This window comes from Poecilia mexicana, unplaced genomic scaffold (genome assembly GCF_051168715.1).
Source record: "Poecilia mexicana isolate PSO_F unplaced genomic scaffold, ASM5116871v1 scaffold_5, whole genome shotgun sequence".
NCBI classification, from domain to species: domain Eukaryota; kingdom Metazoa; phylum Chordata; class Actinopteri; order Cyprinodontiformes; family Poeciliidae; genus Poecilia; species Poecilia mexicana.
In genome coordinates, this window is record NW_028263374.1 from 25,235,570 (window position 1) to 25,252,645 (window position 17,076).

At 38.5% G+C, this 17,076-nt stretch overlaps 1 protein-coding gene across 1 annotated transcript in view; it reads right to left on the bottom strand.

Moving 5' to 3' along the window:
• Positions 1 to 17,076, bottom strand: part of magi3b (membrane associated guanylate kinase, WW and PDZ domain containing 3b) — a 144,830-nt gene that overhangs the window by 5,046 nt on the left and 122,708 nt on the right. Inside the window, exons 9-20 of the mRNA XM_088005791.1 lie at positions 13,353 to 13,544; positions 11,207 to 11,854; positions 8,156 to 8,187; positions 7,314 to 7,479; positions 7,112 to 7,206; positions 4,978 to 5,185; positions 4,594 to 4,776; positions 4,205 to 4,390; positions 2,823 to 2,919; positions 2,005 to 2,110; positions 1,736 to 1,873; positions 931 to 1,069 (exon numbers count right to left, since the gene is read on the bottom strand). Of these exons, the coding sequence (XP_087861917.1) occupies positions 931 to 1,069; positions 1,736 to 1,873; positions 2,005 to 2,110; positions 2,823 to 2,919; positions 4,205 to 4,390; positions 4,594 to 4,776; positions 4,978 to 5,185; positions 7,112 to 7,206; positions 7,314 to 7,479; positions 8,156 to 8,187; positions 11,207 to 11,854; positions 13,353 to 13,544 (2,190 nt within the window). The remainder of the gene's footprint in view (positions 1 to 930; positions 1,070 to 1,735; positions 1,874 to 2,004; positions 2,111 to 2,822; positions 2,920 to 4,204; positions 4,391 to 4,593; positions 4,777 to 4,977; positions 5,186 to 7,111; positions 7,207 to 7,313; positions 7,480 to 8,155; positions 8,188 to 11,206; positions 11,855 to 13,352; positions 13,545 to 17,076) is intronic.

A 17,076-nucleotide genomic window follows, 5' to 3' on the forward strand; every position in this document is an offset into this window, starting at 1 on the left:
ACTGTCTCTAATATAAATCCAACACCAGTGCCTTGATCATCACAAGCTCATAAGGCAGGGCCTAACTTTGTTATTTGGAAATACAATAAAGTAACCTTGAGGCTTGAATATAAAATGCAGGTAAATATTAGTCAATGAAAATATCATTGCTTAATACATTTACTTTAGCAGCTCAGTTCAAAAAGTGAAAATCATACATATATTAAAAGGAATAATATTTGATCTGCACTGACAGAAAAAAACTGGAGTGTTGCCCAGTGATCCAAACTCCTCTTTTTAGATGAAAATACATTTTGCTTCTCATTTAGGCCCTACAATGCATTAAATTGTTCAGATAAAGAACGTTTTTGATTAAATTCTAATTTATTGTGATGCACCTGTTTGAGCAGAACAAAGTAGATTTATTCACTCAGCCATGTTATGGATACCTCTGTTACCTGATCTCATCCCACTGGGCTTGTTTGAAATAAGCTCGACTAAAGAGTCTAAACCAAGCAGACTCTCAATGCACAAATGCTCTGGGAATGTTTGCAAACTGCACAGGGAGAGATTACAGAAAGCTTTCCCTAAATAACTCAGTGCTGCCAAGGTGGAAATTGCAAAGCTGTAATTTAAGCCTATGGCGACAATTTAGAAGAAGATGGAACATTAAACATTTATGCTGACTTGAATGATGGCATTTGGAACTAGTCCTTTAATGTTCACTGACATTTTTATCAGAATCCAATGAATTAAACTAGAGTTTTCATGCAAAACTTTGCACATTTTTAAAAACATTGTCATTTATTAATACAATTCAACCGAGAGAATAAATACTTAAGTTCCCCACTCTCTACTAATGCTTTTTCACCCAACATGCTATTAAATTGCACAACAGAGTTCTTCAAGGCACAAAGCCTTTCCAAGAGGAAAACTGAATATATCACTCACTTCCGTCCTGGGCCAGGCCTGCGCCAGGTCGCAGCAGCAGCACCACTTTGTTTCCTCCAGCTTGAATCAGATCAATTGCCCGTGTATGGGAAATGCCACGAGCCGGCTCCCCATTAATCTCCACTATCTCATCTCCAACCTGTCAGCAATGCAGAAACACACCAATGAACAGCTAACGTACTCTGCAGAGTGTTTGTGCACACTGAGTCTCATTATCAGCGGATCTAAATTTTATGCTGCTTGCAGATCCAGCTTTATAACACCCTATAGGCACTTTCTTTTAGTGAAGATGACAAAATAACTCTGGATAAAGCCTGTAAACATGTCAGGCTGCTTGGCTTTAATCAACGTTGACATTCTTCACCATCCTTTGAAAGGCAAAGTCATGACCAAGGATCACAGTCTGGCAGACTGCAAGACTGCGTCACAAAAAAGGCTCTTAGTTTTTTTTTTTTGCTCATTTTAGAGTCTCATTCAAATTTTGATAATGTAATAAATTCTTTCATAATTGTAAATCAAATTATGAGAGAAAATATATAGTGCCACCTTTCTGGAAATAAATTTAGTTAGTTTCATCCCTTTTTCATTATGACCTTTCTTCTCGTAAGGTTTAATTTATTCACCAAAAATTGATTTATGCAGTTTTTCTCTCCCAGCTCTGTGTTGCGATATGCAATCATATTTCACCCTTGAGAAGATGATTGTTCTAATCAGATGAGGAATCCATGTGAACTATAATTTCATGTTGAAACCAGAAAAACTTGCTCATATTTAATGTGAAGACTAAGTTTCCTAGACTACTTACATGGATTCTTCCGTCCAGCTGAGCTGGTCCATCTTCTGCAAGCCTCAGGATATACAGGCCCATATTGTACTCTGTGCCCCCGCGCAAACTAAAACCAAAGCCTCTGGGGCCTCTCTCCAGCTCCACAGTCAGACAGCCCTCCAATAAAGAAGAAAACTCTCAGAATGCACTTAAATATAACATAAAAATGCAGTCTAAACATTATGCATTCATTACACACCTTTGTGCAATTTGTGGAGTTTTAATACACTCAAGATATTGATAATTACCTGGTTGGGTCCTGTCACACACAGTGTTCCCTGCTCACCAGGTGGAAGAGTTTTATGGTCAGACCAGTTGACTCCATCCCTTTTGTCCTCCATGTCCAGGTTATAACTAATCAAACATTATTATTTATGATTACTTACTTCAAATGGAATGCATCAGGAGACCAACTCAAACAGCCATTATGTAAATTATAAAACTGAACGTACTGCTAGATCAGGGGTGGGTCCTCGAGGACCGGTGTCCTGCAACTCTTAGATGTCTCCTTGGTCCAACACACATGAATCCAATAACTGAATCACCTCCTTGGTGCAGTCAGACTCTCCAGAGTCCTGCTAACGACCTCTTTATTTGACTCAGGTGTGTTGAAGTAGAGCTGCATCTAAAAGTTGCAGGAGACCGGCCCTCGAGGAACTGGAGGTGCCCACCCCTGTGCTAGATGCTTGCTGGGAGGAACAATTATAATGGGTATAGTCTTTTGTATTCGTTCTGTTATAAATGTATAATTATCATGTCTCTTTAGCTGACAGCATGTCTCTTTAGCTGACAGCTCTCAGCTTACTGGAAGTGTGCTTAGATTTTGTGCCTTATTGTGTAGTTGGGTTTTTTTCAGATTAATATCTCACAGGTTATTGTAACAGTATTTCAGTAAAATTATAAAATCTCAAATGTATGTATTTTTATTGAACAAAAGTAAAGTTCTTTTCTGTTTTATTACTATTCATAACTGGACAGTCATCTTTGCATGAACAGTGAATAACAACTTTTGCTGCAATAGGATATTTTGTGAGTTTTTTTTCTTATCTTTCCTTCTGTATCTTACCGTTCATCATGAAGAGCTGACCTTTGTCCAATGGGCCTGTGTTGAAGAGCTGGACTCTGTTTAGCTGAACTTGCTCCCGATGGAGGGCCCTTATATTCTGAAATAAATTAGTATCATACTGATTAGTGCCTAATAATTAGAAAAGCTAAAAAAAAAAGTCATTTCCAGCATGAAAATTAATGACTTTAATTGCAGAGATTTAATTTATATCCATATCAACCAAAGACTAAAAACTACATGTTGCCAGTTAGAAAAAAGCAAACTAAGTCTATAAAAGCTGCATGCAAGTTGAAATTATTTCAGGGCAATATATTTGAGCAGCTAGATTGAATTGTGTAAAAAAAATGTCATGTCACAAAGTTAAATTTAAAATGAAATTAAGAACTTGAAAATTAGAGTTAAAAGTACATTTATCAGCAGCTTTGATGGAATGATGCTATGAATGACTGGTCTGTAGTCAGTATTACTGCAGCCTTCCGCACCAGATACTGAAAGGTCCTTGGGCAAAATGCTAGCCACTCACATCGCTCCTATTCTGCAAATCAGTGTAAAAGGTTGTGTGTGAATGGTTGAATGAAGCTTCTAATGAAAAAGCCTTTTGAGTGTGGGGCGAGATTAGCAAAGCGCTGCATAACGAGCATCCATTCAGTGTCCATCACCTGCCTATGTTGGACATCTGTAAAGGCACCATTATTTTTAATGTTTTAAAATAACTTCTCACATCTAAACAAGATCTTTCTTTCAAAAACCCATCCATGTTTCAACAACACAAATAAAATTCCAAAAGTATTACAACAGCATCGGTATCGTAAACGTCCTGAATAACTGCATGCCACAGATTTCTTTGATCTGCTGTAAATATTCAGCTCCTTATTAAATAAAGATGTCAATAAGAAAACAAATCTCCACTTAGGGTTATAAAAAAAACATTACATCAGCCAAGAACAACCATTAAAACTATTTTCAGTTCCACAACACTTCCACAGTGTTGCTTGAGGTGATGCAACAGAGTGTTAACATAATCTTTTTAAAGCCACGTTGCTGACATCAGATTTAAATTGAGGATTTAAATACAAAAGTACAATCTTAGTTCCAACATTTGATTTTATTTCGCTACATCCTTTTCATCTGTTTATTATTCCAAGATTACTATACGTTAGTATTATATGGAGTTTGAAATAACCTTAGAATACGATTTTAATGTATTTAAATATTCTGATTAGGTCAAAGCTTGATTACCTTAATTAACATATAAGCTTGCAATAACTAATTTCTCACTTCCAAATTTTAATATTATGGAACCAACTTTAACATTGTGATAACAAAAGGCAGGGATTATTATTAGTTTTTTTTTTCTTTTCTGTGCTTAAAAAGATATTCACCGTCTTCAGGAACCACAGTGAGAGTGACGACAGTGCCAGCCTCCTTGATAAGCTGAACAATGTCATTGTGAGAGAGCTCAATGATGGAGCGGCCATTGACTGCCGAGATACGATCCCCAACGTGGAGCAGGCCGCAGCGGTCAGTCGGACTGCCTTCAATGATACGTCCAATTTTGTGAGGGATAACTGAAATGACGGATATGAAAAGTAATGAGACATTCAGATTCAACTCAGGTAGCCACATAAGATTTATCTAGCATATAACGATATTTTTGATTCACATTGATACTTACAAGTTCTACATTTATAAAACTTATTTATGTAAACATCCAGGTTTCAAATTTTAATAGATTTCTCTAAAAAAACAAAGTTTGACATTTGATCCTCACCACCATATGGGGGTTTGCTCTTTGATGTGAGGATAACAAAGCCAAAGCCCTCGTTCTCTTTGCGGTGAAGTGTGATATCAAAAGACTCGTGGTCCAGAGCGCTAGGCATTGGCAGGCGAGGTAGCTTTGGAGAACCGTTCACCAGCACAGGAGTCATTTCCTGAATGTCTTCATCTGTTGCTTCTGATTTGAAATAAAACAGATTTTAATGCATTTGTATTTTATGCAAAAAATGTTTTAGAATGTTTTTGGTTCTATTTTACAAGATTTAGTACTGTAGGGAATGTTGAATAAGAAAGACAGTCAAGGTAAAAGCCAAATCATGATGATGTTGATGCAATTTTTGATATGACCTCTCAAATAAATTTGTGCCTTTATACTAGCCTCTGTAGATGACCTTCCGACGAACAGTCAGCATGACCTGACCGTTACGGGCTGCATTGGTCATCAGGTCCAAAACTTGCTTGTGAGACCGTCCTTTGACCATCACTCCGTCGATGCCAATGAGCTCATCTCCTGCTCTGAGGCGACCGTCCTTCTCTGCAGCTCCGCTGGGCACGATGGCCCCGATGTAAACCTGGGGAAACACATTCTGATGTCGGGTTAGGAAGGAGCTAATGGGAAGGCAGAAAATGTTGCAGCTGTAAAAGCTATGAGACAACAGTTAGCACTGCCACTTTGTCAGAATTTGATTTCAGTGCACAAGATGCATCTTGTTTAACTCTTAAAATCAGATAAAGAATGCTTTCCTACAAATGTACAATTCAGAATCCACATTTTCTTAAAGACCAAGACTTAAGTGACTTCAGAGCTCGAAGAGATAAAATACAAATTATGAGTGAGTGGTATGATAAATTCTGTCTTCTTTATAATTATAATTATCTCGACAACATGATACAATAACTGAGAAAAAATAAGGCTGATGTACAAATTTATTAAAATGTATGGAGATAAAGGGCAATAGCAGTTGCTAACAGTATTTATTGACTCCATCATGTTAAATGAAAAATAGTATAGTGTTCTACTCTATTTGTATTTTTAAAGCTCTTTTTTAAAGTTTCTTTATGAATGTTGAAATCCATATTTGGATGTTTTTTATGGATTTTCTGATGCCCTGTATACTTTCAAGATAAATTAAAATCACATTTTCAGTCATGAAAGAATGTTTTCTTATGAAAAATGTGATCTGTTCAAATTTAAGATAATTACATTATTGTTTTATTCATAAGCATTTTTTTCTAGCTTCAGAAAATGTAACTGTGAAATGCATGGAGCTCCGGCATAATGGACATAGTCTTGCAAACCAACTTGACTACAGAGCTTTGAATTTGAGAGAGATACAAGCACTGGTCAGGTATAACATTATGGCCACCTGTTTAATGCATTGAGGCCTTTTGATGGCAAACCACGCCTGGCCTGTTGAGGTATGTTGCCCAATAGACCCCTTCAGCTGTGCTGCAGTTCCTGGACTAAGATCTTTTAAATGCTGTAAGTTACATTATGGAACCTCCATTCATTCTTTATGAGAAGCATAAAGATCTCAATTCCATCAATTCGATTTGACTGAGTTGAGATCTTTTTGCTTTGTGGAAAAATGCATTATCCTGCTAAAAGAGGCCACAGTTGTCTGGGAACTGCACTCAGCCATCAATGTGATGTAAAAGAAAGTGGGACTCATGAGACAAGGCTGCATTCTTCCATTGCTCCACATGGTCTGGTTCTGGTTCTCATGCTCTCTTTTAATGGTAAATAGTGGTCCTATACACAACAAACGATGATGCACTAAGTACCTTCACACCTCCCTATCAGAAACAACATTAAGTTCTTCAGCTGTTTGAGCAACAATTCCTGTTGGACTGGACCACACAGTACAAACCAGAAACACCACAAAATAATAGCAGTTTTTTAGAAGTCATCTACCCATCACAATATGGCACTGGTCAAAGTTGCTATAGTCTATAAACTTGTCCATTTTTAATGTTTCTAACACAACAGCTTTGAGTACATTTGCTCTCTAATATAACTCAGCTACTACAGAAAGAGCTTCCTCAATGAAGACATAATCAGAGCCTCATCTGCCACAATGTTATGCCTGGTGATTGTAGAGCAAGGTCTTTTGAACAGACAAAGAAGGGCTGTTAGGTATTTTTCAGGCACATAGTGACATTTTATAGCACAGTAAAAAAAAAAAAAGATGTTAAAAAATGCTGTATATATCACACATAACTGAGAGGAAATTTGATTTTGCCTTGAAATTGGCCTTTGCCTCTTTAAGAGTCTGCCACTCTTTCCAATGCTCCCCCCTCAGCAGAGAGTAGGAAATATAGCATAGGGAACACATAAATAATGTCACCAAGACTCTAAACAGGATTAAAATACTATATTTGTTTTGAATTAGTTAATTCTTACAATTCAAACAATGACATAACTTAAGAAAAACAGAAGTCTGGAGATGTACATATTTTTTTAACAGCTTTCCATATTTTCTTTTTCAAAGTAAGCTGGATTTAAAACTTACTGGCTGTTGTGGGCCTTCTCCTCCCAGAACCCGGAAGCCAAAGCCTGTTTCAATGTCTCTCTTCAGAAAAACATCTATGTCTTTGGTGTGAGGCTCTGTGAATGGGAAGAATTTCACCATCACTTAGTTTCAGTGTAGGATCACAGCGGAAAGTATGACAAAACAGACGATTAAAAAGCAGCTTATATCAGTCAACACTCACGCCTGCTCTCCAGCAGGGCTTTGGACTTCAGGTACATCTCTGTGGCATCTCTCTTGGGGGAGTCGGATGAACGTAGGGTGCTCGTGTTGGAGTGGTACGGCAAGGCCTGGGGGGTTGCGTCTGCGATGGTGTCCAAGGTTTCTGTGCTTGCTGTCATTTCCTGTCTCTGATGACATACAAAGGAGGCATCATGACCACATGCTGCTTTATGATTAATTATTACACTAAAGGACAAGCTTTGTGAGTAACTTTTTGTTGTATTGTTGAATTTTATTATATCACAAACTTTTAATGAAAGTCTGAGCACCTCATTATCTTTGACAAGTGTCTGGGCATCAAACAGTGTTAGATAACAAAAGCTGGAAAGGTCACTTTTAATATCATACACCAGTTTTACCTCCATATTTCTTCTATTGTTTTGAGGGTTAGACACTGGGTTCTGAGCGTAATATAAAATCCAAGAGAGAAAGTAAAGATTTCCCCAAGGCTGCGATAGGCCTTCTCCGCATGAAAAGGGCACCCTCTTTATCTAAAACTGTTGTATTAATAATACTGCCAAATCTAAAGAGGCTCATCCAATCCTCATTACCACTGCAGTCCCCAGACAATAGCCCAAAGCATATGAATAGCGAACGGAGGTAATTAAGACTGTTTTTGAGAACAAACAAAAGAATGAGGGCTGAGAGATAATCAATATTCAAATTTATTGCTATCATTTAATTTGACGCAACAGAGGCTTAGTGGTTAAGCTGAAGGACAAAATGTTTTGAAATCAAATTGAAGGATATGTCTCCATAGGGAAACAATGGGTAAGAAAGAGGGAATAATGCATTTTTACTCACAGGCTTCAGAGTCTTTACAGGGGATGTCTGACCTGTAGTAGCAAAAAGACAGACAAAAAGAAGAGTTTGAATTAATTATGTTCATATTTGGAACAACAATTCACACCAAAGCTCCAGCAGATGGCACTGTCTCTCTGACTAAGAGATGGTGGCAGGAAGTGTAAAAATAAACCAGTGAGCTACTCAAAACTCAAGAGGTGTGCTCGCTAAAGAATGCTCCATTAGCGAATATTTAGCCATCCATGAGATTAAAGATATGTATGGCATATAGTGTTGGTTCATCACATTCTGAGCTGAGTACATACTGCACCCCAACCGTGGAGCTGAGAAAGCAAGTAAAGGTTTTCGTGTTTCATGCATATAATTCCACAGCTGATAATTCTTCTTTCTGCTTTATAGTACACCCACATGTTTCATCTAATGCACTCAGATAGTTCCCTATAGACCATCTCGCACAGCCCCGCTCCCGTCTCCCATCCTCCTCAACTCTCTGCATTAATTGAATTAACAGATACTCCTCTGAAACTTGCAGCCCTCGGGGCAAGGGTGAAAACTTGGCCTCGTCTGAGGTTAATGGAGCCTGATGCACTGTATAGAAGAAGATATTTTTATGCAACACTGTAAAAATCCCTCATCCAACATCATTCTCATCAAAATCTCACAATGCAACGTTTGCTGCACACCCAGAACACACCCTACTGCACCCTGCTTTTACCTCCACCCAACTGCCTGATCTTTTTGTCTTCAGCGAAACTCACCAATAATAAAGACACTGTCCAATTGTGAGCCACCTCTAAGCTACAGGCCATTGTCTAATGAGTGTTAAAGAGGACATTAGCTGTTCAGTTTAGCAGGCTGGGTGAAGCCAAGCCCATATATACTTCAACAGTGGGATTCATGCAGTGGAACAGGACATGATGGTGGTGGCACAGCAGTTAGTGCAAGTAGCATGGGTGTTTGGGCAATGAGGGAAGACGACTCAGGCGTGGCTTGGGGCAAGAAAGACCCAGAGGACCTCCCCTCCTTAGCAGTTTAGCCATGGATCTTTTAGAGGCCAAAGATAAAGAGGCATGCAGAAATCCCCTGCGCTCTGTTGATGATCAAAGCCAATCTGGGGTTCACCGACTCGCGCAGTGAGTCCCTTAGGCGGCCACGGAAAGATGTAGGAGACATTTGAAGGGTGCCTTCCCTCCTCCCTCAACTATGTGGAATCAAGCGCATCCCCACACTTATGTAATTCCCTCTCTCAGACTTGTAACAGAGGCATTTAGCCCCTTTACAAGTTGTCATAAACACAGGCAGATTGAGTCGAGGTGCAGAGGATGAATATTCGAGAGGAACTTGGGATGTGCTGTCTGTATATGCAAGAGGTGGTAAGAAACAAAACTCTTAGGAACTGGCTTTAAACTGCGCCTGCAGTAGTCACAGTGGAGAAGTTGGAAATATTTAGCAAAAAGAGGATGCAGCCTCTCCAGTGGAAGCTTTGAAACACACTGCAGACACAGTGGCACACTATTACAGTGCAAAAATGTGTTATCACTCAGTGCCCCTAAACTAGCCACAACACCACCTCACCTCCCATTAGTATCAGCACTCTGACCTCACCTCCAAGCAGCACTGTAGAAGTATATCAACAATATCAACAAATTATATTAGATCAAAATTATGAGAGGAGAAAACAAAATGAAGGCACAAAGGTGGTGAAAACAACACAGAAACACAGAGACATCTGTGTTCAGAATAGCAGCAATCCAACATCTTTAATCCGATCAGTCATGATTTCTTGTAAAGATTAGAATTTAGAATTCCGTAAATAATGTACTAGTATACTAGTAAGTGATAGCATACCAACAGACGTGTATGCTACTGATTATGCATAACTGAATCATCAAAAGAAAGAGGCGGGTTCAAAATGATGGTAATGTGGAGCTCACTCACTTAAGGAACACTTGTCGAGTGTTTCTAAGGTTTCTAGTGACCCCCATTTTAGAACAAGAGAGTAAATGTTTTATACATGCTGGTTTTTGTGCTTTTCCACTCAAGAATTGGAAATAATTTGGTTGTTTTAGACAATAATCCAAAACAACCAACACTGTGAGTGTTGGAGTGCTCACAGTAACCTGTGAGCACGCCAAAAATTAGATAATGTCAGTGTGAAGACCAAGCTGTTGGCAAAGAAGACCTCTGAGAGTCTCATTTAAAAATTAGATAAAGTGGAGGTTAAATTTTGCCACAGAGCACAAAGAGAAAAAGCACATCATTTTGTTCCCTGCTGAAACTAAAATTCAGGCCACAACACACTGTGAAGCATCGTTTTTCAAGCATCATGCTATGAAGATTTTTCTTATACTACGGTGTCAGGCCTGTTTATTACATGTGAGGGGTCATATGAAAGAATACATTAAAATACACAAAGAGGCAGCAATGCGTTAAAATGTGTTTCAAAAATACAAACAGGTTTCTCAGGGAAAACCAAGAAAAACAGAAGAATGGTGCCACAAGTTGATCTAATCTGTGCACATAGAAACTTGGGTTATACAACTAAATGTTGGTTCAGGGCCATTGTAAGACATTTGACCTTTACTGACTTTTGTAAACACAATGGTATTACTTTTAGCACAATTGTTTATATTGGGCAGTACGTTAACCACACCAATAAACTTGATAGAGGTTTTTCTTTGAACTCAGAAGCATTCACCCATTTGATGTCCACTCTGTGAACAGTTGACCATGAAATACATACACACTTTATTTGTCTGTGAAATGAGGAAATTGGAGAAGTGGAGAATAAAATAAGAAGCACTAGGTCATAAAAAACACATAAAGTCTTTTTTTATAAGAAGAGGTCAGGTAATGGACTGAATTAAAACAAGTTAAATTCTGTTCAGGTTGTTTCTCAGGATCACTTTAAAAGATTAAAGGAAGGTCTAACTGCCTGGAAGCAACATTGTAATAAACGAGGAATGACTCAACATTTCTGTACAGTATACTACCTAAACATCCAGATAGGCAGATCAGATACAGAAACATATAAACACTTTAGTCTCTCACCTCCTCTCAGTACCAGCACGCTGACCTCACTGCCCACAGGAAAGTCTTTCAGGATGTCCACCACTTGTGCATGACTAAGACTTTGAACATTTTGCCTGTTGATCTCCTTGATTACGTCTCCTTTTTGCAGCCCACGGCACCACTGGGCATCCAGAATCATTTTCACCTTCTGGCCCAGAGGACAGTCAGCAATGGCAAACCCAAATCCTCCAGGCCCCTTCACCAGTGGTACGCTCACCAGCTCTGGTTGGAGCATTCCTGTGGCCCCCTCTCCCTGGTCGGGCTGTCGCCCGTTGGGCAAGGCAGCTACAACAGGCCGACCGCTTGCGTCGGTGGTAACATAGTGCAGTTCCTGTGAAGAGCCATGCAGGACGTCGCCTTTGACTAGCAGTGGTTGTCCGTTAATGAGCGGCACAGCTGTCACCACCTCCCCACCGTGGAGAGGCTGCTGTGGCTGAGTAGCTGGTGGAGGGGGTGGAGGAGGAAGGGGGTCGTCGTTGTTCAGGTCTACATCCGGAGGCAGAGGGTACCCGCGACAAAGAACCATGTCTACGTATTGGTTGATGGGGATGGACTGGAACATCTGCACCACCTCTGGATGGGTCTTTCCCAGAACACATGTCCCGTTAATTTCAACAATCACATCCCCTGTGACAAATGAAAAAAAGAAAACAATTAAAAGGAAGACATTTTTTTTCCTCATGTTTCATCTAGGAATTACTTCTCCACATCACTTTGAAAAACACTTTGCATTTTCTGTGTCAGATATGTGGTTCCCAAATCTCCTCATCTCTTACCTTTTTCCCATTTCGGCAAGTCCCTTTACTGCTTTAATTTCTTTTTTATCTCATTCACTCATTTTTATCCCACCCACGCTTACTACATTGCTCACCCGAGCAGTATTCCAGTTACAAATGAAAAGAGCTGTGAAAGAAATAGATTTCTGTCACATAATCCTATTCAAATGAACACACACACACCTTACCAGACTGACAGCTCCTGGTGTCACAGGAACCAAAGTTAGAATAACTGCTGTTATAGTCCCTATGTGTTTGACAGACAAATTACTGTTTTTTATTGCACTACTGAACCCATGGGACAGGGTTGGCTTAAAGAAATATGAAAGAAGTAAAACTAATTCAATAAAATTGTATTCATACAATATATATTTTTTTTAAATTCTAAATTCCAGATTTTTAAGCAGCTTTTTGAAAGGGATCATCAAAACAATTGCTAAAAGCATTTAAGACAACCAAGAATTTAAAAGAAATAATAATAATTTTGGCCCATATTTCTTTGGATAATTAATTCATATAGGAGGATCCTTAAGCTTGACTTACCTATTTGGCAGTCAAATGTACAGCACTTCAAATGTACCATTTGAACATTTGAAGTACTGTACATTATCTCAATTCGATTTAAAGTGAAAACTTTGACTAGGTCACTCCAAAAGCCTCAGGTTTTTGCTCTTCATCACAATTCGATTTAAAGTGAAAACTTTGACTAGGTCACTCCAAAAGCATCAGGTTTTTGCTCTTCGGGTAAAGTCACAATGATGACCGGACATTTTCCTTCTGGACTTAATGCAATTAATGCAATGACCTGCAATTCATACAGGTCAAGAAGCAAAGCAGCTCCAACCAGGCACACCACCACCTCCACTTTTGACTGTTGGTATGATTTTCTTAAAATGCTGCTGTTTTACATCAGATATGACAAGAAGCACAGAATGTTCCATTTTAGTCTAATCAATCTAAATAATATTTTCCTTAAAGCTTTTTTTTTTTTACCAGTCTCTTTACAATTACCAAATCATGAAATCTTTACGTGAAGACAAGTGAGGGCTGCAATGCTTTAGGTGTTGTTTTGGGTTATTTTGTGACCTCCTTCATATGTTGTGAACACACTCTTGGCGTAATTTTGTCAGGCTAGCCACTCCTAGAAAAGTACACCAGTGTTCCCTATTTGATCCATTTATGGAGAATGGCGCTAATTTGATGAAATCCTAAAGCCTTATTAATTGGTTTGCAATCAGTTCCAGACTTTTAAATGTTTTATATTTGTTTTACAATTCGTTTAGATGACTTCATTTCTTCATGACTTATCATGAGATTTTAATGTGCATCTTTTTGCTGGATTTGCTCACCAGAGCCCATCTTGTTGTCCTGGGCAGCAGGGCCATCGCTGAGAACATTTTTCACCTGCAGAAACTCATCTGTACGGTCGCCTCCGATGATAGTAAATCCAAAGCCCTGGGAGCTTTTCTTCAGAGCTGTGTGGTACAGCTCCCCCTTCAGCTGGCTGGGGTCTGCTGTAAATCCAAGCATACTTCCCTTACCTGTGTACAAATTGCACATGTAAAACAGTTGGTGACGCATTTTTAAGTGCAACAAATGACGCACAGCAAAAAGAAAGTGTGAAGAACTGCAACCTCTGCACAGTGCAACACATCAGTTACACTGTGCAGACCAAAATATGAAAATATTGACATTCCTTTTGAATGACTGCGAAATCCAACCATGTGTGCTGAATCTTAATTATACACACTGTGTGGCAACAAAATCAACACTTTAATCAGTCATTATCCAAATAATAGACATGATGTATGTTTAAGCACAACAAACCCATCAAAACGTTTTTTGTGTGGCCCTGTTGAGAAAGAGGCCCACACACAGATGAAGTGATAAAATTATAGCTTTTGAAGCTAATTTATACTTGCCTCCTTTCATTATAAAACTATAGAGCAGAACATGCATACAGTACCTCTGACACTATCTAATTTAGCGTATTGTCCTTTTATCCCCTGCTCTATTTAATAAATGGCTGAGGAAAAGTAAAGCTCTGAGACTGTTGTGATTGCAGGATTTATATAAGTTGAGTAAGGAACACGTAAAGGTCAGCAGCGACATCAATAAGAACCAGCAGCTCTGCGGTGGCATAAGCAATACATTACACATCCAACTCTCAGGGTTGCACTAAGCTGATGATCTTCCGTATTTAGCAGTACTGTAGTATCAGCACTTTAGATCATGGACACATTTTTTCTTTCTCTGGCTTGTGGTCTGCAGCCTTGGTGCATTATTGCTGTTGCTCAAAAACAGTAAAACAGTAAAGGAACCCAGAGAAAAAAATCGTTGTCCAGCTGGATTCTGGAGTAAAAGACAGTGTTGAAGATGTCAGATACAGTGTCTGGGAACAATATTCATCCACATTGAACTTTCTCTGTCATGTTACAACCACAAACTTCAAAGTATTCTGGTGGGTTTATATGACAGTCCAACACAGAAAAGCACATAATTATCTAGTGGAAGAAAAATGATACATGGTTTTCCATTTCTTTTTATAAATAAAATCGTCAATAGTCCAGTGTACATTTGTATTCAGCTGCTGTGACTCAAAACCCCTTTTGCTTTTATTACACCTGCAAGCCTTTTGAGTTATGTCTTTTCCAGCTCTGCACCTCTAGAGACTGACATTTTAAAATTTCTTCTTTGCAAATCAGCTCAACCTCATTCACACTAGATAAAAAAGAGACATTTTCAAATCCTGACACATCTTGATTCACAAGTGAATTTTGTGCTGAACTTTGACTGGGCTATTTTAACTCATGAATATGCTTTGATTTAAGCCATTTCATTTTAGTCATTGATGTATTTTTAGTATCAAAGTCATGATGGAAGGTGAACCTCCTGTCTCAGCTTCAATATTATTGCCGTTTCTTACAGGTTTCATTCCAAAATTGCTATTTATTTAGCTCTATGTGTATTTCTTACAACCAGTTGCCTCACAGTGTTTTGTATGGTGATCGAAATGTAAATTCAGTCTAATTAGGCCAGACCGGATTTGTGGGATGCACTAGTAACAATGGTTATGTCAACAGATTCTACCATATGAGCTGGTAATGTAAAACGGAGAAATGGAAACTCTACCAGAGTGACCATTAATGTGACCGGGTCCTTCACACAACAGCTTTTCTATACTGAGATTAAATTACATGTATTGTGTATGTGATATCATACGTACATGGCATTCAATTACAGCTATCTCCTTGAGATGTACTCAAGGAGATTAACTGGTGACGTCTGAGGCAAGTGGTTGCACTCGCATCTTAGGAATATCAAAGAAAAGGACTGAAAACATATGCATGCTACACCTTTTATTGAATATAAAATGTGTCCACATCAAAATTATGAATTGCTTTGTGTGGGTACTTATAAATCAAAATAAAACACATGGAAGTTTGTGGTTTTAACAGATAATGTGTAATGTGCAAAGCACCATGTGAAACATTCAGTGGGAATAAATACTTTAGAAAATTCTAAATTAGCTAACAATAAATACAAAAACAAAATTAAATGAATTTAAAAATGCAATAATACTATCCAAAGCTTTCTTCTAAGACCAATGTCTCAGGTAGTTTACATATTTGTGCACAAACATTAAAGGATAATATGTCACTCCTCCTTCCTTTAACAAAGCCAGCATTAGTCTCTCCTAAGCCCCATCACTCCTACTGAACATGTAAGCTTGTATATACATGTCACGGATACAAGGACTACAAGCCTGAAGCATTAACTTGAATAAACCTGCGTCATACCTTGCTTTAAATGTCAGACAAACAAGAGAATCCATTACATTTTTAGGCTCCCTACTATTGGTGGACCAAAAAATCTCTATGAATATTGGAGGACCCCACAAATTTGTGGTTTAAGTTAAATTTCAGAATATATGCTTCAACTGCTACCAAGCTGGAGGTGATAGCTCCATATTTGTGTTGCTTGGTTTGGGTATATCTGTTTCCCTGTCCTGAACTTGCTTCAAATTAGTACAAGCTTTTCCACATTTAGTTCCCAACTTCCTGTTCTGGCTGGTCTAAATAACAACTCCACACCTCCCTCTCACTTCCCTCAGCTTTTATAAATACTCCATAACTTTCAGAGTGTGAGAGCAATTTAAATGCAGACACTCTCAAATTCTCGTATGGTTCACCAGGCTAAAAACATCCAGGGCCGACAACTGCAAGTGTAAATTATAACAGCCATTGAGGACTCCAGATGTCCGCTGCTGTTATGCGGATCATGCAAAGCTTATTTACATAATTATATTGAAATGGCTTGATGAACTCTTTTTATCACTTCTCGCAAGGAGTCCTGAAATATATTTTTGAAAGGACATATTTGTATGAACAAAAAAAGGCAGCTGTAAAGAAGGGTGACAGAGAAGGAGACAGAAGAAGGAAGTGAGTGTGAGTGGTGCAAGCCTGGACTCGAGTAGGATGGTTCACAGAAAGTCTCTTGGCTGAAATATGGAGATTGTAAACAGAAGACAAACAAAACAGTATTTCCACCTTGTCAAGCAGCCACGCGGTCTGACTGCTTACATGTGAGTAGGCAGGGGAGTAGACCTCCATCTTTATTTATCATATGTGAGAAAATATCCACCGACAACTTTATTAGGAACACTTATTCAATTGCTTGTTATCACATGGTGAATCAGTCAATCACACTGCAGGAATTCAATGCATTTAGACATCTAGATGTGAAGATTTGCTGAAGTTCAAACCAAGCACCAGAAAAAAAAAAAAAAAGATTTAGGTCACTTTGAATGTGGCATGGCTGCTCCAGATGGGTTACTCTGATAATGTCAGAAGTTGCTAATAGGGATTTTTATTTGCTTTATTAACTGAAACACAGCCAACCAAATCACCAGTCAGTTCTGAAATTCCACTCTTTTTTGTTACAATATAATAAAATAAAATCCATTTCAGAAATTGAAAATGATTTGTTTTCTGGTCTGCTTACTAACATTTTCCAATTATTTTTCTTCGAAGCGTTTTTGTGCACTCCGGCATAATGATGCTGTACATTTTA